At 47.6% G+C, this 24,231-nt stretch overlaps 1 protein-coding gene across 5 annotated transcripts in view; it reads left to right on the forward strand.

The window, feature by feature from the left end:
• Vrk3 (VRK serine/threonine kinase 3) overlaps positions 1–24,231 on the forward strand; it is a 35,981-nt gene that overhangs the window by 1,382 nt on the left and 10,368 nt on the right. For 3 of the 5 annotated variants that reach the window (XM_026406400.2, XM_026406399.2, XM_026406401.2), the window contains exons 2-13: positions 1,880–1,941; positions 5,305–5,444; positions 7,521–7,670; positions 8,924–9,118; positions 11,232–11,296; positions 14,018–14,084; positions 15,402–15,486; positions 15,738–15,843; positions 16,391–16,483; positions 19,326–19,458; positions 20,697–20,817; positions 21,207–21,916. In XM_026406400.2, the coding sequence (XP_026262185.1) occupies positions 5,306–5,444; positions 7,521–7,670; positions 8,924–9,118; positions 11,232–11,296; positions 14,018–14,084; positions 15,402–15,486; positions 15,738–15,843; positions 16,391–16,483; positions 19,326–19,458; positions 20,697–20,817; positions 21,207–21,639 (1,587 nt within the window). In that variant the 5' untranslated portion in view covers positions 1,880–1,941; position 5,305 and the 3' untranslated portion in view covers positions 21,640–21,916. The other 2 variants (XM_026406403.2, XM_026406402.2) reach the window with 2 other exon arrangements.

Consider the following 24,231-nt stretch of genomic DNA (forward strand, 5'->3'; position numbering starts at 1 on the left):
GTGGGACTTGGGAGATCACGTAGGGCCTTATGGGCTAAGAATTTTGACTTTTACTGTCTGAAATGGAAGCCACTGGAAGGTGTTGAGCAGAGGAAGGACAGGGTCTAAGATTTAATTGCTGCTTTCAGAATAGACTGTAGGGATGAGGGTAGAAGCAGGAATTCTAGTTCTGTAGAATTCTAGTTCTGTAATAGCACAAGGTAGAAGTGACTGAGACGAGGCTGGTGACAGTGTAAGAGTAGGGGACAGGCAGATGTCTGTGGTTGAAAAATCCAGTATTCCTCCTGGCTCAGTTCTACACAGCATCAGCTTTCAGATTAAAGACTGAAAGAATGTTCTGACCTGCAGCCCAAGAACCAGTGAAATTTTTGTTTTTGTTTTATGAATTTGTGCCAATTGAGAACATGAACTTTATAGGTCCAGATTTGAGTTCTGTCCCTACCGCTTTCTAGGTGCATAGTCTTTGAGCAGCAGTTTGTAAGTATGAGATGCGTATCCCTGGTTTATAAAGTTGGTGGGAAATTAAAATAATATTTCTGGATCTGCCACTTGAAGAGCTGTATGGCCTTGGTCAAATCACTGTCCCTCTCTGAGCCTCTCCTTCCACATCTTAAAGGGAAAAGTTATTCTTCTGTGAAAGGTGATTGTGAAGATTTCAATCTACATATGTTGAACTCATGAATTGGGAGCTGTTGTTAAATAAGCAATTAAACCTCTCTGTGCTTCAGCTTATTCTTTTATCCAGTTATGGAACAAATTATCTCAAAATGCAGTTCTGTAAACAGCCATTTGTCATGGCCATGGGTTCTGTGGGTCAGGGTTTCAGAGCAAGCAGGTGGGGCTGGCTTGTCTCTGCTGCGTGACATCTGGGACCACAGCAGGAAGACTCCAAAGCTGGAATGTCAATTACCCAGAAGACATGCTTCTTTGCATGTCCAGTGGCTGATGCTGACTGTTGTGTGAGGGTCAATTCCTCTTCATCTGGACCCCTCCATGAAGTCTATGGGCTACTTTAGGCTGCCTCGTATTATGGAAACCCAGTTCCACACAGGAGCATCCTGAGTGAGCCAGCCAGGTGCATGACCTGGCCTTGGAGGGGGCATGTCATTACATAATTATGCCCATCTTTATTGGTAGGAGCAATAGTAGGCCTCAAATCCAAAAGGAAGGGTTCAGAGCCCTGCTTCTTAGTGGAAAGGGTTACCTTTTCTGAAGAGCACACAAGACTAGAAATATTGCTACAGCTGTCTTTGGAAAGTATAGATGCCACACTCTCCTATAGAGGGCTGGGGGCATAACTCAGTGGTAGAGTTTAAGGGCCCTGTGCTCCATCCCCAGCTCAGGAAGAAAGAAAAAGAATGGGTAATAATTTTCAGAACCTACCTCTTGGCTTGTGATGTGGACTAAATCAGGTAACAGAAAGTTCTCTGCCTGGAGGGACCCTCCACAGATGTTCATGACCCACTCTGTGGCTTCCCTTAGATCTCCGCTCAGTTGCCCCTCCCAGTGATGTCCTTTTTGACCACCCCGTGTAAACAGTGACCTGCCAACCCCCTTGGCACCCTTTTTCTCCTGAGGTACTTTATTGTCCTCCTTAGTGCTATCTCCTCCCGACCTGTTCAACAGTTACTTGCTCATTTGTTTATTAGCTTGTCTTCCCCTACCAGACTGTGAGCTTGCTGAGGTCAGGGGCTGTGTTTGTTTCCTTTCTAAAGGCTGAAAGAACTAGGACCTCCATAGGTTATTACTGCATGAATGAATGAATGAATAGACTTAGCACTTACTGGCTACGTGGCCGGTGCTCAGTAAATATTATCTTTCACTTATTTGTGAATTGAACCGAGTCCAAGTCATTGTTTCCACATTTGTTCACTTCTAGGCTACTATCAAGATGAAATTTCCAAGCCAGTGAATCCAGAGCCAGACTGCGACCCTATAAAGGTACCATCCCCTCAGGCATGTGACCCTTGAAGCTGGTTCACCAGCAACCCACTCCTGCTGTCTCACCTCTGTTGCAGCCAGCAGACTTGCTTCCTAGGAGGAGTGTTATTGTTAGTGTGGCAGGGCTCACCTGGTTAGGCACTTGTTCCTTCCTGGGGGGCCATTTTTATCCCAGGGCACTGGCCCCTGGGGAAAATCCACTTAACATGAAGCCACTTAACACCACCATAGATTTCTAAACCATCCTTTTGTTTACATATGAAATCCAATGGTATCTTTGTGTATTATTAGTCAGACTGGGCTAGTCTTTTCCACAGTAACAAATAACCTCCAAATCTCAGTAGCTTAACACAAACATAAGTTTTTTCCTCACTAATACAAAGTTTGGACAACTCTATATCCAGCTTTGATCTCATGGCTCCAGCATCAACATCTGACCTTCAGGCTTGCCTAAAGGAAGAAGGGGAAAGGCAGAGAGTCCTGTGGCTAAACAGATGCTCCCCAGTGTTTACACCTTTGAGAAGACAGATGTGATTTAAATGTTACTGCCAGAACAACCGATCACTAAGACGATCACTCAGAATTACACCCCTCCAAAAAAAAAAAAAAGAATTACACCCCTCCTTACTGGAAAGGAAAAGGATACTTGACAGTGGTATTCGCAGACCAGGTGTCTTACACAGCTCTTTTGTTTGAAATAGCAGAAGAACCCTTTTATACCAGAGTATGATTTCTGCACTTCTGTAGCCTGGGAGAAGGAGAAACTCTTTTTTTTCCCTGAGATTTCTTTCATTAGCTATATGGATGGTCTGTGGTTTTTAAGAGAAAGATCTGTAATTCTGAGGCTGGGGATGTGACTCAAGTGGTAACGTGCTCATCTGGCATGCACGGGGCGCTGGGTTCAATCCTCAGCACCACATAAAAATGAAATAAAGATGTTGTGTCTGCTGAAAACTGAAAAATAAATATTTAAAAATTCTCTCTCTCTCTCTCTCTCTCTCTCTCTTAAAAAAATAAAAGATCTATAATTCTGTATGTCATCACTTAAAGGAAACAGAGGCCCAAGAAGCTCTGAAATTACAGTATGGAAAGAGAAAAGGGAAGGATAGAAATGTTAACAAATGGAATATAATAAGATAGTGCTTAAAATCTTTCAAGATCGAGGTTTGGCCAGTGACAGAGAACTTGCCTAGCATGTATGAGTCCCTGGATTTGATACCCAGCACTGGAAAGAAAAAAAAAAAAAAAAGGAGAAAAGCTTTTCAGTGACTAGGCCCTGTTCTCAGCACTTGATATAAGTATCCACTAGACTTCAACAATCTTTCTGTCAGACAGGTGCTGGCACTAGACATTTTGTATTGCTAGGCAGACAGAGATAAAAAGAGGCTAAGGAACTTTCTCAGCCTGGGCAAGTCTGGAATTCACATCCAGTGCACCTGGGACCAAAGTCTGTGATTTCAAGGACACCACTGTTGACAGTTGCAACAGAAAACCAACCTTGACCATGACTAAAGGAAAAGGGTTTAATTAGAAATTTGCATTGTAAGATGTGTTAGTCGGCTATAATGAAATACCTGAGATAATCAACTTAAAAAAGATAAGATTTATTTAGCTCACAGTTTTTGAACTTTTAGTCTATGGGTAAATGGCCCATGGCTTTGGGCCTCTCTGATATTTCAGCTTTTAATTGTTGCCATACACTAAATCTTAGAATACAAGAACAAATAAAATGTCTCTCTCTCCCCCTCTCCCTCTCATCTCCCTCTCCCCCCCCCCATCTATCTATCTACTTAAAAGATGTTCAGTTATAGTCATCCTATGGAGACATGAGTTCTGAATTTTAAGTTTATATGTATGAAGGAAAAAAAATTTTTTTAAACTTTTTTAGAGAGAGGGAGAGGGAGGAAGAGAGAGAGAATTTTAATATTTATTTTTTAGTTCTCGGAGGACACAACATCTTTGTTGGTATGTGGTGCTGAGGATCGAACCCGGGCCGCACGCATGCCAGGCGAGCGCGCTACTGCTTGAGCCACATCCCCAGCCCGGAAAAAAAATTTTTGAAATGCCCACTGCACACCAGGCACAGTGGGGCACACCTGTAATCCCAGCAAGTTGGGAGGCTGAAGCAGGAAGATCACTCAAGTTTGAGGCCAGCCCTAGCAACTAAGCAAGTTCCTAAGCAACTTAGTGTTTCAAAATAAAAATTAAAAGGACTGAGGATGTAGCTCAGTGGTAAAGCGCCCCATGGTTCAATCCCTAGTACCAAAAAGATAAAAAAAGAAATGCCCACTGCACCGTCATTCTAGTTGATTTTCACTTATTAACTGCTCCAACCCTGCCATATCCTCGTTTGTCATAGACCTGTGTATGGTTTTGTTTTTAATTTTCAAAAAGTATCAGGAACCATTTCAGTGATACACCAAGCATAGCAAATAATGTAATGAGTAACCATTGTCCCACTAAATTAGTCAGAATTCGTTATTCTAGAAACTAATAAAGCCTGAAATCTTGGTGACTTCATACATAGTTGTCTTTATCAATCACGAGATCCCAGAGTGAACCAGGCATCTGTCCTTTGTCATGTTGCTATGTTACCTGGGATACATGATCTCTAAGGCAGGATAGATGGAGGAGATGCTTTAGCCAGGAGATGACTTCCACCCACACCCCTTTGGCCAGAAATAGTCATGTGTGCCTAACATAGCTGTAAGGGTGGCTGGGAAATGTAGGGGAGCATGTGGATATTTGGGGATACAGTCCCCCCTGGCCCCATTGTGTGGTTTAAGAAATAAGCATCAAACCAGGTTTGGTGGCCTACACCTGTAATCCTAGCAACTTGGGAGGCTGGGGCAGGAGGGTCACAAGTTTGAGGCCAGCCTCAGCAGTTTAACAAGACCCTCAGCAATTTAGTCAGGCCCTGTTTCAAAATTTTGAGATGGGGATGTAGTTCAGTGGTAGAGTGCTCCTGGGTTCAATCCCTAGTTCAAAAAAAATTTTTTTTATTATTTTTTAAAATAACCATTACAGATGCGGTTGAAGACCCTGGGTGTGCCTTCTACACAGGTGCTCGCTCTGATGAGAGCAGTTTTCTGACCCAACTCTGCAGGACCTCAGGGCATCCACTACTCCTGGGAAGTCTGCCACTTGCTTGTATTTGGTCTGCTTTGTCCTTGGGTCATTAGGGAAGGACAAGTAGCTAAAGCCTCAGCACAATGGGTAACAACTGATTTCAGAAGTGGCCTCTTGCAGGATCCGAGAGTGACAACTTCTCTCCCCTTCACCATAGGACTCTGATGACCACCTGTCAGCTGTGGATTGGCTTTTTCTTTCAGCTCCTCATCCCTGTCCCTTTCTATTTTGTAGCATGATCTCCTTCTGTCCACACTGTGGCAGAAATATTGAAGCAGCTTTCAAATTCTGCCCCTACTGTGGAAAACCTTTGCCTACTGAGGAGCATGCTGCATCCCAGACCTCTGCCAAGCCACTTGAGTCGTCCTTCCGAGGTAAGAACCAGGACTTTGAGCGTCCCTGCAGTGGGGTAAGACACATATGTGGATGTGTGTAAGTTTTCAGGATGGACAGACCCTTTTCAGCCTTTCTGACCCTGCCTGGACCCTGCAGAAGCTCAGGGCTCAGGCCTGGACAGCTCTATACTCATCCCTCAGCAGCCCGCTGGGGTCTTGTCCCCCCTGTAGTTTAAATTCCGTCTGTCTTTTGACAACTCATGCATTTCTGTCTCCAGCCTGCACTCCTTCCCTGAACCCCAGAGCTCATAGAGCAGACTGCCTGCTTGACATCTGTCAGCTGTCCCATGTGCATCTCAGCCTGACCATGCCCAGAATTGAGGTCCTGATGTCACTGCTACCCGCGTCTACCTGATCCCTAGAAGCAGCAAACAGTAACTCCATTTATCCAGTTTCCAAGGCCAGAAACTGGGGCCACCCAGGAGGCCTCCCTCATACGCCACCCTTCACCCACACCCTGTGGGTGCTCCCTTTCAAACAGCAGCGTCACCACTTCCTCACACCCACCCTGCCCACCCTGCCCTCACCTCTCACCTATGTTGTTGCAGAAGCCTTCTTCTCTGGGCTTTCTTTTTCTTGTCCCTGTTGCAGTCCTCTTCGTGTGGCACTGAGGGTTCCTGTTGAGACAGCCAGATCCTGCCACTCCTCTGCTCCCCATCTTCCATGTGAGGCCACACATGATTGGGCCCCAGTCCTCCCAGACGTCACCTCCTACCCTCCTGCTACTGCTTGGATGGTGTCAGTTCCCTAACCACTTCTTCCCCTCCTCAGGCCTGGGCCTCTGAACTCTCACACTTGCTGTTCCTTGGATGGATGGTCCTTCCCTCCTTTGCCTGTGTGTCCCGCGTTGCCTTCAGGTCTTTACTCAGCTGCCTTCTTCTTCCTTTTTTTTAAATTTTTCATAGTTGTAGATAGACAGCAGGCCTTTGTTTTCTGTGGTGCTGAGGATCAAACCCAGGGCCTCACACATGCAAAGCAAGTGCTCTGCCTCTGAGTCCCAGCCCCAGCCCAGCTGCTGCCTTCTCACAGGCACCATACCTGACACCCCTAATAAGACCACATCTTCCTATCCCCCTTTCCTGATTTACATTTCCTTTTGTCCTTGTGACAGGATTAGACACAAGATTTTACATATTTTTATTACTTCTTGTCAGTGAGCTCCATAGGACAGGAACTTTCAGTGTTTTGTAACCTGCTTAGATTGTGATTTTTGTAATCTGCTGTTTGCATTGCACAGCACCCAGGACTATGTCTGGCACAGACTTGGTTGCTCAGAAGTTGGGGACATTTTCTGGGGGAGATCATGAAAGGCCTCCCCAGTTGAGTAAATTTTACCCAAGACCTAAGGATAAAGAAGAATTAGCTAGGTGAAGAGTGAGTGAGGGGAGGGCTTGGAATGGGGAGAGACTGGGTGTGGGGAGCCAGGCAGAGTGGAGGCACGCAGAACAGTGTAGTTTGGGGGCAGACATGCAGCCTGATTTCTCATGAGGTGCGATGGTCAGGATGGACAGGGAGGTGTTAGGAAGTGGTCCAGTTCTGTGTTGATTTGGGTAAGAAGTTTAGTCTTAACCGTGGTGTAGTGGAGAGCGGTGGAAGAGTTTCCACAGAGTAAGTGATATGGTATGATCTGCATTTTGAAAAGACTTCTCTGACTGCTGTGTGTGAAAAACAGATTGGAGGTGTGGAAACCAGCTGGGAGGCCTTCCAGTGGTCCAGGGGCTAATCATGCTGGCCGAGTTAATGGTACCTGAAAGGAGAAGAGTTGTAGCAGTTACTGAGGAGGCTGAGGCAGGAGAAACATTTGAGCCTAGGAGTTTGAAACCAGTCTAGGCAACACCATGAGACCCTATTTCAATCCTTGACTCTTTCCCTCCCCCCTGTCTTTTCAGTGCTAGGATTGAACCTAGGACCTTGTACATGCTAGGCAAGTGCTCGACCTCTGAGCTGCATCCACAGCCCTGCAAGACCCTGTTTCAAAAAAAGAGAGAAAGGAAAGGTTCTGTGGTCCTATTTAGGGGCTGTGTAACTCCAGTGTGCACTTGTCCACTTCTCTAGGCTCAAGGAGAGAACTGAGTTTCAGTTCTGAAGTTCCTCCCAAGAAAGTAAAGTGGTCAAGTACTGCCACCCCTCCCAAATCATCCCTCCTCGTGGATGGTGACAATACTGAGTCTGAAGATACCTTGAATTCCCCTGAGAGACTCAAAGGTAAGAGTCAGGGTTCATCTGATTCTAGACAGGAAAGATGGGTTGTCTGACAGTGTTTGGGACAAAGCTGCCATAGCTCCAGCTGGAACGTCATCTCCCCTTGCACAGCCTCTTCCCCAGCCTCAGGTGCCCCCTCATTCCATCACCACCTGGCCTGGAGGTGCCTTACCTCAGCACCCAGAGCTGTCTCTGTCTCTCCCTGCTGTTGCTCTCAGCCTGGTGTCCAGATGGCCTGGTTCCTGCCTCAGTGCTCAGCATAGCTCTGTGCACAGAAGACTCACTTTGAGGGATTTTCAGCCTCGGGTCTTTGCTGAGTCTGTTACTTGGCCCAGAGCCGTCATCTTCCTCTGCCCTTGAATGCACCTCATTTCCAACACTCAGAGACCCATCCTGGGAACCCTCTCCTGAGCACAGCAGGCTCATGCAGAGGCCTCCTGTCACCGCCCCCTCAGAGCCTTTCCAGCCTCTGTCCTGCACCCCCAGTGCCTAAGGCTGTCCTCATGTGCATGTTTGTGTCACTCAAGGCTCCACGTCCCTTTCAGGCTGGGTGTCCTTCACAGGTTGGGACCAAACATGACTCATTGGTGCTTGCCAGCACTAGGGAAGCTTGAAGACCACGGGCCTATGTCCTCGGCACTGGCTCCCCAGCCATCTCCTGGCTCCTTCCTTCCAGGACCCAGAGCCTCTTGTCCTCGTGTGCCTTGAGGGGTGGTGGGGAGGAGGAGGAGGAGGGTAGGTGGTGTTATCTTTCCCTGTGTCAGTGTCAGTCCCACCACCCCACTCTCTTCTCGGGGCAGGGACTTGCAAACCATTTCATACTCAGTACAGGGCCAAGCCTGTTTCAGGATGTTTTGGGGTGAACATCTGGAATGTCCTCTTCATAGAAAACTTCTACTCATCTAACAAGGCTCAGCTCTAACCTCCCTTCCTCCAGGAGGCCTCCCTGGACTCCTTCAGCAGTCAGCCTTTCTTCTCTGGCCCTAATATCCCTCAGTACTGCCCCTTCTCACTCTACTCAAGTGGCTGTGTCTTGATTCGACTTCCCCACCACATGGGGAGCTCCTGAGGGAAGAGTCCAGGCGTGACTCATGTCTAAGCCCCCAGTGTCGTTACAAAGGACCTGACCCCTAGAAGTCCCTGAAAGCATTTGCCCAGTGAGTGGGTCGGCACACAGTGCCATGCGTGTTGTTTCATCCGCATTGACTTTCCTTTCCTGATACTGCCTTGGCTTTATCGAGACCATCCTCTTGCAGGGGCCTGCAGAAGACCCCCGACCCCCAAAAGCAGCCCACAGTCTACCAGGCAAAGCCCTCAGACCCTGAGGCGAAGCCGGGTGACCACCTCACTTGAGGCTTTGCCCACGGGGACAGAGCTGACGGACAAGAATGGGCAGCACTGGAAGCTGGGGACCCTCCAGACGAGGAATGACCAGGGCATTCTCTATGAAGGTACTCTGTCCAGTCAACCAGGGCCTTGGCCACACTGGGCCACTTCAACGCCAGGACAGACCAGAGAGGGCGATCCCCTTTGGAGAATGGGGATGGAGCCATGACTCTGGCTGTAGACCTGTGTCCAGGCAACTTTGTTTTAGACTCAGGACTGAAAAGTTTCCCACTTGAGTGAATGCAGCAGTCTGTGAGTAAGGGGACAGAGTGGCAAGGCCTGCAGCCAGTCGAGAGCATCTGCCTGTGTGAAAAGTGTGCTGCCCCGTGATTCTGACTGCTGACATTAGGAGTGCAGGCCCAGTGACCACATGAAAAGGTCACTGTCATGCTCAGCCTGCAGAGACAGTTGTGTCCCCACCCAGAACTTGGGTAGGATGTTGAGATTGGTGATGTCATCCACACCAAGAAGATAGGTTTATTGCTTACTTAGTTGGGGTCTGGTGAAGAGGAGTTCATACCTTGGGAGAGTAAGGGAAAGAGGCAGCTAGGGGTGGGGCTGGGGTGAGGCTTCATACGAAGCCAGTGCCTGGCAAAGTTTGAATCTTCTGCCAGCTCCAAAGAGGGAGCACCCAGGCTTTCTTAGCAGCTTTCCCAGTTGTTGGCCAGAAGGGGTGGGGCTTAAAAGCTGTTTGTTGTCAAACTTCAAACAATGGAGTCAGACTCTGTGACAATGAAGAAAGTAAATGTGGCAGTATTGTTGGTGTGGATGATACCTAACATTCATTCATTGACTGTGTACACAAGGCTCTGTTTCAGCACTTTATATGCCCTTTTTGTTCGTAGTTTTTTTTTAAATATTTTTTCTAGTTGTCGATGGACCTTTATTTTATTTATTTATATGTGGTGCTGAGAATCAAACCCAGCACCTCACACATGGTAGGCAAGTGCTCTACCATTGAGCCATAACCCCAGCCCTGAAATTTTTTAATTAAGATACAATTCATGTAACATAAAGTACAAAATTTAGTAGCTTTTAGTACATTTACAATGTCATACAGCCACGTCCACCTTCTAATTCCAGGACGTTTCCCTCACCCCAGAAAGAAATCCAGTACCAGCTGGGCATGGTGGTGCACACCCCTCAGCCCAGCTACTCAGGAGGCTGAGGCAGAAGGATCGCAGGTTACAGCCCAGCCTGGGCAACTTGTCAAGACCCTGTCTCAAGTGAGAAAAAACAGAAATTTTAAGGCCTCAGATATAGCCTAGTGGTAGAGTGCTTGCCTAGCATGTGTGAGGCTGGGCTCAATCCCCAGCATCACAAAAAAGGGAGGGAGGGAGGGAAATCCAATGCCTTTTAGCAGTGACTCTGCTATGGTTTGAATGTCCCTGCCAAAATTCATATTGAAATTTAATCCCCATTGTGAGGTAGTTAAGAGGTCGAACGAGGTGGTAACCTTAAGAGGTGATCAGGTCACAGGAGGACTCTGCTCTCTGGTATGGGCTGTGTGTCCCGCCATTCATGGATTAATGAATTAATGGGCTCCAGTGCAAAACAGGTGTTCCAGCATGTTCCATGTTAGCAAAATGGCTAGGCTTTTATGTCCCTTGATCAGTCATTGGATATGGCTTGACCCAAGATGTGGCCTAGGATGGAGCTACTGCAGAAGATACACTGAATTCTCTCAGCCATAAGCTGGAACAGTACATAGAAATTGTTGTCCATTAAGGAAGCCTGTCAGAGACTCAGGGCTCAGGGTGGTTATGGGGACTAGTCAGGTGGCCTTTGCCTAACTCATACCCAAATCCCAGACTCCCAGAAGGACAGCAGGTGCTCAGCCTAAACCATACTGATGCACAAATGATTTAGGCCAAGTGAGCCCCTCTTATCAGTTAAGGAATGCTAGGCACCCTCCTGAAATTCAGTTTTCAGACCTTGGAAGGTCTCAGACCTGTAGTGTTAACCCTTTCCTGCACAGCTGGACATTCACAGATAGAAAGAGGAAGCAGGAAAGGAGCTGTTTGACAATAGGAAGGAGCAGGTGAGGAGTGCAAGGATGCACTTGCCTGTGGGAACCCAAGAACTAGGACTGCTTCCTATGGCTGGGAAGGTTGGGGATCATGGCCTTGACTTTTTCCTCAGGTTTGGACCTTGCTCATTGTTTCTGTTTCTTCACAGCTGAACCTACCTCTGCCCTTGCCTGTGGATCAAAGCCCTGTAAAAACAGATTCTCACTCAAACTGGTGAGTGGCCTCTGATGGGGGAGCAGCTCAGAGGGGAGGGCTCGGGATTTTGCAGATGCACCATCAACTCCTGAGACCTCTGAATCTGTCTGTGAGCAGGAGAGTTCAGCTGGAGCCAGGGTGCCCCTGACCTGTCAATAGTGGCAGGACCCTGGACAGGCAGGCTCCCGGTTCCTCATCTCAGGCTTCTAGGAGACCCGTGTTCAGGCATGCCCTGCATATGACGTTTTCTGGCCTTGTAACCCAGGCAAGCACATCCCCTTATCAGTATCAATAACACTTACATCTTGTGGCCTACCTGCCCACTACTGCCAGCCTCATACCTGGCACACATTTATTGTGTAGCATTGTTCTGGGTGTCAGAGTCCAGCAAAGAACCCATCAGATGGGGTCCCTGCGCTGAGGATCAGTGAAATCATCCACAGTGTGTGCTTATTAACAGAAGGCTCAGCAGACAAGAAGCATGTGTTCAGGGGTAGCCCAAAGGAAGGAGTAAAGGGAGAAAGCGAGAGCAGCCACCAGTCATGTGGGTGAGAGTGGCCTTCAGCACAGTGCAGGTGCTTATTAAGAGGGCATCGCCATGGTGCTCAGCCTCCTCCTCAACCCTGAGTAGCTGGCATCATGGCAACTTGTATTTCCTTCGCTGAACTTGTACCCAGAAAACCAAGGACAGCTGGGTTGAGTGTCCCCTTTCAGCCCTAGACACAGGCTGTATTGATGGTTTGGAGCATGGCTCTGGGGCTTGACTCACTGATGACAGGTCGCATGTGCTCTTGAGAGCTGGTTATGTGCCTGGCCCCAGAATTTCACAAGCACCACTTTGTTGAATTGACTCAACTTGCCCCAAGTCTTATGGGATTAACACAGAGTCCCCATTTAACTGTTTTCTGCACCATTCAGATGGCACCTAGCACACAGTGACCTATTCCTGTCATTATAGCTACTGTCATCACCACCCTACACAAGTGTGGCACAAGCATATCTGCTCCTGATGCGTCTGTCTGTCCCATCCGATCAGGCTTTCCTTCGGCCCAGAAGTGTGTGGTGCTGGGCTGTGTGTGGCTCAGGTCTAGCTGTGGGGGAAAGACAGCAACATCACAGTCACATCAAGGAAAGGGACATGCTCAGGAGAGGAAGCACAGAGCCTGGTCACACCCAGAGCCTTCCTGTGCCTTGGGAAAGGCAGTCTGCTCTGATGTGTTTGGAAGGGTGGGTGCTTCATGTCCAGTAGTGTTCCTTCATTCAACAAGCCCTTCCTGCAAACTGGCACAGGGGACATCTGAAGAGCTGGGTTGGATCTAATTCCTGCCTTCAAAGAGCTCCCTAGCAGGGAAGGGGGCCCTGGGGAGGGGTAGATCACATGAGATTAAGAAGGCCTAAAAAAAAAAAGAAGGCCTAAGCAGCTGTGCTAACATCAGCTCTGACTTACCAAGTGCTTACTGCATGCGCCCGCAGTGTGGGGAGGGTGCTAGGAAGCCGAGAAGAAAAGACACAAGACAAGAGGAGGGTGGATGGGGACAGGGAACCAGGCCCTGTGTGGTTCAGTGCAACTAGTTTTGTTGGTTTTGTTTATGATTTTCAGTACTGGGAATTGGACTCAAGGCTTCACACGTGCTAGGCAAACTGCCTTCCACAGTTATGTCCCCAGCCCAGCACCTAGTTACTAAGAGCCCATACGTGACAGATCCTGGGTTGAGTTTCACAAACACTATGTCCTTGAATTGTTTCAATAACCTTGTAGGGTGGCTGTTGTGTTCCCATTTAACTGATGAGGAAATGGAGACTCAGTCACTGAACCAGAGACAGCCAGCATGCAAGTCACTAGGTTCACTGCTGTATCCCCAGTGCTCATGACAATGCTTAGGATACTGGGAGGCTTTGGAGAAAGAAAGAAGTGGGGAGGGGGAGATAGGGGTGGGGAGAATGGTTGTGTTTGAACCTAGCTGAATTTGACCCTGTGCTCTTAAGAACTCAACTGCACTAGTTGTTTAATTAAAATATTTGGTTACACTGATATTTTAAAAAAGACCCAGCCAGGCATGGCACACACCTGTAATCCCAGTAGCTCTGGAGACTGAGGCAAGAGGATTGCAATTCACCAACATAGTAAGGCCCTAAGCAACTTAGCAAGACCTGTCTTTAAATAAAATATTGAAAAGGGGTGGGGATGTGGCTCAGAGGTTAAATGCCCCTGGGTTCAATCTCCCATACCAAAAAAAAAAAAAAAAAAAAGAACCCAATATCAATAATGGGTTAAGCAAAATAAATAATATTTGATTACTTTTTTACTTAAAAGTCTGGGGCAGGAGAGCCTTCACAGGATATAGAGCCTTTTAAGGATATAACCTACAAATTGCCCACATTTCTTTTGCTCATAAACTCATTGGCCAGAACTTGGTCATATGGTCATTACTCCTTGCAGAGGAGTCTGGGGAATGTAGTTGTTAGCTGAAGGCCACATGACTAGGAAAAGTTTGTGGATCCTAACGTAAAAGAGTGAAAGAAACTTGAGCATTCAGTGATTGCTCATTCTCTGATTTGTGCTCACATGCAACACCCTGGAGAATTGGGTTCTTGATAAATGTGATCATTTCTTAATAAACTGCAAGAACTTTAGATAAATGTGGTCATTGCTGGCATTACCCTGAAGTATCAGTGGTGACTTGGGGCCCTTGTCTAAGGGAGTTCAGTGTGACATCCTCTGCCCTCCTGTCCCACCAGGATGCCAAGGATGGGCGCCTGTTCAACGAGCAGAACTTCTTCCAACGGGCCGCCAAGCCTCTGCAAGGTATTCCATGGGGAAGTGGGTCAGGGAAAGAGTGAGGGGTGCCAGTCTGTCACAGCTAGCCTTCTGCTGGTGTGAGGCGGGTTAATATCCCATCTGTACCCACAGCCAGACTCCTGTCCTCCCTCGAGGCTCATATCAGCTCTCAAGAGTCAAGAAGTAAGTTTTTAGGAGCGCTGCAGGCTGGCTGTTACACGCAGCCACTGTTAACAATTAAATCATGTAAACTTATAATAAAATGAGTTATACTGAAAACAAAGTTAATAAAACACTTGCAAACTCATCATTTCGTACTTATTCTATTGTTCTACCATTTGTACTCTTGGGGTTACTTACATCGGTTGCATCTGTTTAGTGAAAATACTGCAAAGATATTGTGCTTCATTTCAGTCCATATTCAGTCACATCCTCTTTTTTTTTAATGTTGTTTTTTAGTTGTAGATGGCCAAATACCTTTATTTTTATTTATTTATTTTTATATGGTGCTGAGGGACAAACTCATTGCCTCACACATGCTAAGCAAACACTCCACCACTGAGCTATAACCCCAGCCCCAGTCACATCCTCTTGGCTTGAAGTTAGCCATGATGGGAACTTCTTTTCTTTTTTTAAATTTTTTTGTTTTGTTTTATTTTTGTGTTTTGTTGTTGTTGTTGTTTTGGGTTGGGGGGGTTGTTTTTTGTTTGTTTGGTTGGTTGGTAATAGGGATTTAACCCAGGGGAGCTTTACCATCCAGCTATAGCCCCACACTTTTTTTTTTCACTTTGAGACAGAGTCATACTGAGTTGCTTAGGGCCTCAACAAGTTGCTGAGGCTGGCTTTGAATTTGCAATCCTCCTTGCCTCAGCCTCCTGAGCCACTGGGATTATGGGCATGCGCCACTCTGCCCAGATATGGTGTGAGAACAAAACTACTAGCATGGACTGGCTTTCTCTGGGCATACAGGTGTTGAACTTGTGTCAGCACACCACTGGATCTGTACCACCCCACAGAGACCCTGGCAAATGCAGTGAGAGTGTGGCCATTGGGGACCATTTTTTGGTCTTATGGGGTGGACATGGGAATGCAGAGGTTGCCTTGTTGTTCTTATCCCTTCCTCGTATTCCAGACGTGTATATGTATTCTCAGAAGTCACCTGTGTTCACCCTTGTCACCTGCAACATGTATTACAGACGTTCATGGGTCACCCATGCCCACCCCCATCCCTCACCCCAAAGTTGTTGTCTCCAACAAGGAGGCTCCAGCTGTGGTCTGGGCTCAGGCACTCTACTTCCTTGCCTGAGACCAGGCGGGCTAACACTGAGCCCCTGCCTCTGTTAGTGACCAAGTGGAAGAAGCTGCACTCAGCGCCCCTCCTGGCTATCCCCACCTGTGTTGGTTTTGGCGTTCACCAGGACAAGTACAGGTGAGTCACCTCACTGCCACTCTCTGGAGGACCCTTTCCTTCTCTCCCTGCCTGTGCCTGCCATAGCTGGGACCTTGGAGCCACAGGTCAGTCAGTTACTTCCTTTCCCTCCTTTCAAGTCAGGCTGGTTCCCAGCAACCAGAAGCCCTAGTCTCACCTAGTTCTGGGGCCTGGTGGTGCTCCAGCCAGCCTTCATTGGGTGGCCTGCACTCTTCTGTGTCTCTACCTCTTGGGATGCACTTTTCTTCCAGGTTCTTGGTGTTCCCCAGACTGGGAAGGAGCCTTCAGTCAGTCCTGGATGAGAACCCGAAGCATGTGATTTCAGAGAAGTGTGTGCTCCAGGTGGCCTGCCGGCTGGTATGTAGCTGACAGCTGCTCAGGGTGTGGGGCATGGCTCGTCAAATCCTCATTTCTCAGCCTATTGATTTGTTGACACATCCATCCCTGCCCCAGTTTGCCAACATGGAGGCCCAGCAGGGTGGGTGAACAGTGCAGAAGTTGGAGCTAGAGATAAAGATATAAATTGCTTAACTAAGTTTAAGCTATTCCCAGTAGGAGAAGTGAGCAGAACTCTATGTACATGGGTGCTGGGTTATTTTTGCAGGGGGGCATTAGTCACCCCATCTTCCTTCCTGAGCATGCAGTCAACTAAGAGAATGAGATGGAAGTAGATGGAAAGCCAAACATTAGCTCTATTGCTGAAGGTTCTATAAGCCTGATTAGGGAGGTATTGGAGTGTGTTATCACAGTGACTTCTTAATGCTACAACCAGAATTAGGCAAGCTTAGCCCCCCAGCCAGTGCTGGATGACCCCCAGGCCTGAGGATTCCCTTCACCTGGCTCTGATTCAGAGCGTCTTTGCACGATCATGACACTCATAGAAACACTTCCTTTCTTCTCCCAGCTGGATGCACTGGAGTTTCTCCATGAAAATGAGTATGTTCATGGAAATCTGACTGCCGAGAATATCTTTGTGAATCCAGGAGATCTAAGCCAAGTAAGAGCCTTATTCCCTTCACCCCCAAAGGTCTCTGGGCTCAGGTTCCCATCAGTTCCCAACTCTCCATTTATTTCACACTGCTAATTGCAAACAAAGGATTTCTTTCCATCATTTATAAAGAACTCCTTGTAATCAATAGAAAGAGATAAGCAACTTACTATAAAAACAGACAAAAGGTAGGAAAAACAGTTCATAGAAGAAGAAATCCGCAAGTCAGTTAAATATACAAAAAAGACACTCAACCTCCTTAATCATCATAGAAATGCAAACTAAGACAAGATACCAATTTTCACCCTTTGAATGGACAAAATTAAAACGATAATATAGCTGGGCACAGTGGCACGCACCTGTAATCCCAGCGGTTCAGATGGCTGAGACAAGAGGATCATGAATCCAAAGCCAACTTCAAAAACTTAGCAAGATCCTGTCTCTAAGAAAAGTATTAGAAAAGCAGGGACTGTGGATGTGGCTCAGTGGTTAAGTGCCCCTGAGTTCAATTCCCAGTACCAAAAAAAAGATAGTATAATCCTGGTAAGGATGTAAGGAAAAGAGAATTTTTCATACATTGTTGGGAATGTGAACCAGGCAACCTTTTTGAAAGTTACTTTGGAGATAGCAATCACAGTTTTCAGTGTCTCTTGTTTTTTGATCCATCATTTCCTCTTACGGGAATATATATATAATATATGGTGCATATCCATAGGACTTTTCAAAAATATATTCATACACAAAAAAGCACAAATGTTTCTGACAAGAATGGTTGTAACTTTAGTGGGAAACGCCTTAAGTGTGTATACATATATGTACATATTCATGTGTATATGTGTACATACACAATACTCCCAGTGGATTACTGATTAAATAATAATTTAAAGTAAATTCAGGAAACAAATTTAGCATGACTTAGGCAAAAGTAATAAGAATGTGTATGTGTAATGTTTTGATCTATGGGATAGAAAAACTTAGGACTTTACTATTTTCAGGTGTAGCTAGATCTAGGAACTTAAGCCCTTCATTAGGAAGCTGCCTCTTCCATCTCTGGCCCTTCTTGCCTCCTCATTGCTCACTATCAGGCAGACTCTTCCCTCGTAGTGACAAAATTGGCACTAGCAAATTAGGCTTAAATTGCTGATGCTCAGCAACCCCAGCATAAACAGTTTAGGTGAATCCCCCTGAACAGCATGGCATGGGAGTGGGGGAAGGGCAGTCCCAGAGGAAAATTCAGAACTATGTATTACTCAGTAGGATTCTTCAGGGAAGCAGATCCAGCAAGAAGCGTGTATTATAAAGAGGTTTACTAGGAACCGGCTCACATGACTGTGGAGGTTGAGCAGTCCCAGGGTCTTCAGTGGACAAGCCTGGAGAGCTGATGGTGGAAGTTCCATTTAAAGGCCAGCAGGCTCAAAACCCAAAAAGAGCACATATTTCAGTCCAGGTTCGAAGGCAAGAAATGCCTAGCAGTCAAGCCAGGAATCTCCTCTTACTCAGCTCTTCTCTTCTGATCACATCTTCAGTGGATGGGATGAGGTCCACCTGCATTAGCAAGGGCAATCTGCTGTACTTCATCTACCAGTTCAAATGTTATTCTCATCCAGAAGCACCAACAGAGACGCCCCAATAATGTTTGGCCAAGTGTTCAGGTACCCCATGGGCCAGGCAGGTTACCATGGAAAACTGACCATCTCAAACTGTGACCAGAGTGAGGATGAATGGGTCCTGCACAGACCAACCCAAGTTACCCACTTTCCATATGGTACAATAAGAAGCAGCCAGTATGGGCTGGGGTTGTGGCTCAGCAGTAGAGCGCTCACCTAGCATATGCGAGGCCCTGGGTTCAATCCTCAGCACCACATAAAAATAAATAAATAAAAATAATGGTATTGTGTCCAACTACAACCAAAAAATATTTTAACAAAAAGAAGCAGCCAGTAAAAAAATATGTGGTCAACTTTGTGTATTTCACAGATAAACATCTTACTTTTATTTTAAATTCAGTTAAGCTGAATTCACTGTAGCCCTTTGAGGAAGGGACTGTGTTATCAGCATTTTGCAAATGGAGAAATCAAAACACAGAGAAGTTTCATAACTTGCCCAGGTTGCACCAAAGGGCTAAGCTGACATCTTAAACCAGACCCTTAGGCTTTGAGTCGGTGTCCTGACCACTGCTAAAGTGCTGAAACCTGGGCACCCGACAGAAGGTGTTACCCATGCAGAAGCAAGAGCCCCTCCCTGCCCATGTTTTCTAACCTGGTTATTTAAAAGAAGCCATTTGGAATAATGCCTAAAAAACTCTTACTAGTAGTAGTTTTGTTCTGGGCAGTGGGTTTCCAGGCCTGGGGAAATAGATGTTGGTTTTGGATCTTTTCATTTCATGCCTTCCCAGGCTGTTTGGCATTTTTGCTACAAGCATTGCTTAGTTTTAGAAGTCTAGAAGTTAACCTAACATCTATACAGAATAGGTTGGACTGGGGTTGTGGCTCAGTGGTAGGGTTGAGCTCTTGCCTAGCAGGTGTGAGGCACTGGGTTCAATTCTCAGCACCGAATGTAAATAAATAAGATAAAGATCCATCAACAACTAATAAAATTATTATTATAATTTTATTATAATGGAATAGGATGGGCGGGAATTGTAGCTCAACGGTAGAGTGTTTGCCTAGGCATGTGTGAGACGCACTGCATATAAAGAAATAAAAACAAAGGTCCATCAACAACTAACAAAAAAAAATTAAAAAAAAAAAAAAGGAATTGTTTATTTCAAATTACACCCACAAGTAGAATCTCTGACTCCAGAATTTGTGCTCTTAATCTTCAATTTGTATGGCTTTCTCCATGTCCACAGGTGACTCTGGTGGGCTACGGCTTTGCCTTCCGCTACTGCCCAAGTGGCAAACACGTGGCCTACTCAGAAGGCAGCAGGAGCCCACATGATGGGGACCTTGAGTTCATCAGCATGGACCTACATAAGGGATGCGGTAAGAGGGCAGAGAAGGGACTCAGAACCATGAAACGTGCTCTCACACAAGGGAGTTCTAGGGCTCACAACTACAGATAGCAGACAGCCAGGCACAGAAGAGGTGTAAGGGCACCTTAATGGGGACTTGGAACCATGGATTGTCCTGGCCTCAGGAGCTGTGAGGCCACAGTTCAGCACAAAGCACACAAGAGGCTGACACTAGGCAGTGGAGGGATGTAGAATTCAGCACCGGGAATGGCAGTAGCTGGGCACAGTAGCACACACCTGTAATCTCAGCGACTCAGGAGGCTGAGGCTGGGAGATCACAAATTCAATGCCAACCTTAGCAACTTAGCAGGCCCTAAGCAACTTAGTGAGACCTTGTCTCAAAATAAATAGAAAAGGGCTGGGGACATAGCTTAGAGGTGAAGTTCAATTGAACCTCTGGATTCAATCCTTAATACCAGAGAATCCCTGAGTTCCAGAGGGATATGATATAGACTTGGAAGATGAGAGCTGCAGTGGAGGAGGCGGTTGGCTGTCCATGCCCCAGCGTGGGAGTGGCGTCTTGGCAGAGGCCCAGACTTCTGCAGTGCCCCAGGGGTTATCAGCTAAAGCTTTGGGAAAGTATGATTATCCAGTGTGCAGAGTGGGAAGATGGCCCAGGGCAGACTCCTGAGCCTCTCTCTCTCAAAGCCATCCAAGTACCTGCCCACATCCTCCCAGACTGAGCTGCCCTGGGGTAGGGATGGCACCTCTGCCTCCAACATCAGCTGGCAATTGGCTCATTCAGCCTTGATGTTGCCCAATGCTTTCTCAAAGAATTCCCAAAATAATGTGATTTGGGAGGTATACAGAAAATAAAATCCCAGTCTCCTTTACTCTTTTTCCTACTAAGGATAGATTCAGTACCCACGCTCCAGGGCTCCTTTATTCCTGTTCCATCTCCTTGTGGCAACTCCACCCTGTAATTCTTTCCCATGAGACTGTTCAGGGCTGGATATTGAGGTCATGAGATAGGGCCTGGCCCATGGGTGCTGGGGATCTGCTGAGTGAGTGCATGACTGATAGGTGTGGGCTGCTGAGGGGAGAAGGGATGGTTGAATGGGGGTGGTGGTGAACAGATGGGTGGCATAAGATGCCTGGCTACATGGTGAGCAGGGGTTCATGGTTGGGTGGGAGAGACAGAAAGGGGACAGACACGTCAGAGAGTGGAACATCTAGGCTCAGCTGCTGCCTCTTCCCTTCCCTTCCCAGGGCCCTCCCGCCGCAGTGACCTCCAGTCCCTGGGGTACTGTATGCTGAAGTGGCTCTACGGACTCCTGCCATGGACAAACTGCCTTCCCAACACCGAGGCTATCATGAAGCAGAAACAGAAGTGAGTCTAGGGCTCAGCAAAACCCAGCACTGGCCCGGGACCCCTCCAGGTAGAGGAGGACCTTAGGTCACAACAGGGAGCAGGAAGGAAGGGGCAGCAGTGTCTCAGAGAGCCCAAGGCCTCTGCGCTCTCAGACAGGTGCTATGCTGTCCATTGCAGCAGGTGAGAGAGCAGGAACCCTGGAGCCCTGGGGTTGGATTCTGGTCCCACCATTGTGGGGCATTGGACGAGCAATTGGCCTCCCAGAGGCCTTGGTGCTCTCTGCTCCAGGAGAGACCATGCACTAAGCACCTGCGTCACAGGGCTGTGGAAGGACTTGGGGGAGTCAGGCACACATAGCACTTAGTGCCCATCATGTGCAGGACATCATGACTTTTTCAATTTCACAGGCACGCTGGGAACCTGAGCAGGTGGGCCCAGGCCCTGGCTCAGCATCCAGCACCAGCCACCCAGGGTCCATGCCACCAGCGTCAATGCCTCCCTCTCCTCTGCTTACAAAACCTCAGGTCTTGCCAGTTGTACTTCAGACATTCAGCACCAAGGACAGGAGAAATGTTGGGCTTGGGAGAAGTGTTATGTGCAGCGGGACCCAGGGGAAGAGCTGCCCTCCGGGGTACAGGGTCAGCACCAAGGGCAGCAGGAAGGTGGACTGGGAAGACTGCTGCAGTGTGTGGCTCAGTACCAAGGACGATGGGGAGCTGGCTGCAGGGAAGCCCTGAGGTCCCAAGATTGGATTCAGGATCTGGTGTAGACTGGGAGGGTGACCCTTGCCAAGGAGGCATCCAACAGGCTGCCTGGGAGGCAGCTGCTGTGCCCGTCTGAAGTGCAGGAGGGAAGTCAAAGTGGAAATACAGACCTGGGGCTCTTGGGAAATGTCTGCCAGAGCCCCAGCAGAAGATGAGGTTATCTGGGAAAGCCCACTCGGCAGGAAGAGGACGAGCTGTCCAGTGAGCACATGGTGGCAGTTTCTGGTTCTTACACACTGGGTCCCTGGTGTGTGTCAAGCCTTGCTCTCATTTTACTTTACCCCTTTTACATTTCCTGTCTCCTTACTGTGGGTAGCCATTCGGACACACTTGATATATGTTCTGTTGATGTGTTTACTTAGGTGTATTTGGATCCTTAAAATTGTACGGTGGCCCTGCTGTGTGATCTGCGTGAGTGGTGCTCTGCTCTGAATTACATCTGTTTCTGACTCCTCTCACGGAGGTCTCAGCTTCACATCATTGCACCTCACTGAGTTCTCTATTTCTGACTCCTACTTCTTTATGTAGATTATCTGTGTCCTTGAATGATACAGGGTTGTCCTGTGTGTTTCATGTGTGTAAATGATATTATGGTAGCCTCTTATCCTCTTTCCAGCGGGTGCCTACAACAGCAGATTGTACCAGGTGCTATACATTCTGTACAATATATATGTGCATTGCCTATGATAAAGTCTAATTGATTAATTGTCATTTGGAATTAATAACAATAACTTGTAACAAGTTGTAACAATACTGTAATAAAACTTCCACGGTTGTGGCATGCCCCCTGCTGGATATCTTATTGGTCTTAATCTGTCTTTCTTCTTATAGACCACAAATTAAACCACAGAAGGCAAAACCACCGATAAGGGGGAGCTGCTGTACGTTCTCAGTCCCTCTCTTTCCTGCTTTCTGTCACTCAGTGTTGTTTTTAAACTTTAGCTGTGCTGCCACTTCACTACTTCTGAGTACTTCTAAGCTGGTTTGCCTGTCCCTGACACTATGTGAAGTTGCTGGATGTGTTTGCTTGGCATAAATGGTACGAAACCCTGAATTTCATCCTCCTCCAGGGTCTGTTCCTGCTTCCCACTACATCACGTCTCCTCCTTGCACATGCTTAGTATTTGGCCTGCTCACAGCTGTGACCTAGGCATGGTTGACATTTATTACATACTTGTTTATGCTGGGCCTGGCACTCAGCTCTTCCCTCAGAACAACACTCCAGGTCATCACAAGGCGATTAAGTAAAAACCCTTGGACTCAAATACAAGCCATTCAGCTCCAGAGATGGCCCCTCTCACCTCAGTGTCATTTCCCAAGTGTGGGATGCTTGAGTGGATTGGGGGTGTCTGGGCACAGCCTTCCTTCACTCAGCAGATAGCAGACACCTCTGCTATGCCAGCCTCTGCTCCAGGCCCTGGAGATACTGAGGAAAGACAAAAGTCCTGCCCTCAGGGAGCTCACATCTTACTGTGGGGACCGACAGTAAAGAGCTGAGAGGCAAAGCTTACGACATGTCAGGGGTCAGACTCCTGAGTGTCCACCAGCAAAACAGGGTGTGACTGAATGTCCAGGGTGGGTTTCAGTAATGGTAACAAGTGAATCATTCCTAAGGGCCAGTGAGGCTTTAAATAGTGGCAAGAAGGACGTCTCACTTTGGCACTTGCCCCAAACATCTCTGTAGAAAGGGGTAATGGGTGGGCCTTCAGCTCCAAGTTACCAGGCACCTCTGTTTTGGAAGCCACTGGAGCAAGAGTCGATTGCCCTGTTTTGCAACTTACTTTTATATTTGGTTTCTAGTCCCCGCAGATGGCACTGGTTTTCTACCCAAGGCAGTGAGACATGTTCCTTTGAATGAAGCCAGTGAAACCATGAGTCACGGGATTTGTAGCACAGAGTGGACGTGTGTGCCTGGAGCTTGCGAAGCACCCTGTGCCAGCTTCTGATGCCTGGTTTAAGGACCTAGCTGAGCTACGCTCACAGGGCATCTCAGAGCAGCATAAGCACGGTTCACGACTGCCTCCCCTCAGGGTGGTGGAGAACCCCATCCCCTCCAGCATGTGCACACCTTCCTCTCATCAGAACGTGCATTGTGGGTGTGCAAGAAATAGTAGTGGAGTGAATGACTAACATGTGACTGTGTGAGCCAGCCCCGCTTCAGTGTGGACACAGGTCAGACTGACCTGGCAGCCGCCGTCCAGTAGGGGCGGGCTGGGGGTGACAGGGACTGGGAGGAAGCACACAGCAGGAAGCAGAGGAAGCAGGCGCTGCCCCAGGCAGGATTTTTAGGTGGACAGAGCAGCATGTATTTGAATTCCTTCCAGTTACTTGGTTACTCGTTCATCAGTCCCTGTTTCCTGGGGTATCCATGTGCCAGGACACCCCCAATCTGCTTGGGATAAGCCTTTCACACTTGGGAAATGGCACTGAGGTGAGAGGGGTCATCTCTGGAGCTGAATGGCTTGTATTTGAGTCCAGGTGCCTTTACTTAGTCACCTTTGATGACCTGAAGTGTTGTTCTGAGGGAAGAGCTGAGTGCCAGGCCCAGCACTGACAAGTATGTGATCAACGTTATGAAGTGGATCAGGATGCCTCCAGCTTCCTTCCTGCCATTGGGGAAACCACACTGAGATACTTGTGGGTTGAATCTTCTCCCTCCACATCCCCT

The sequence above is a fragment of the Urocitellus parryii genome, chromosome 15 (assembly GCF_045843805.1).
Source record: "Urocitellus parryii isolate mUroPar1 chromosome 15, mUroPar1.hap1, whole genome shotgun sequence".
In the NCBI taxonomy this organism is placed as follows: Eukaryota; Metazoa; Chordata; class Mammalia; order Rodentia; family Sciuridae; genus Urocitellus; species Urocitellus parryii.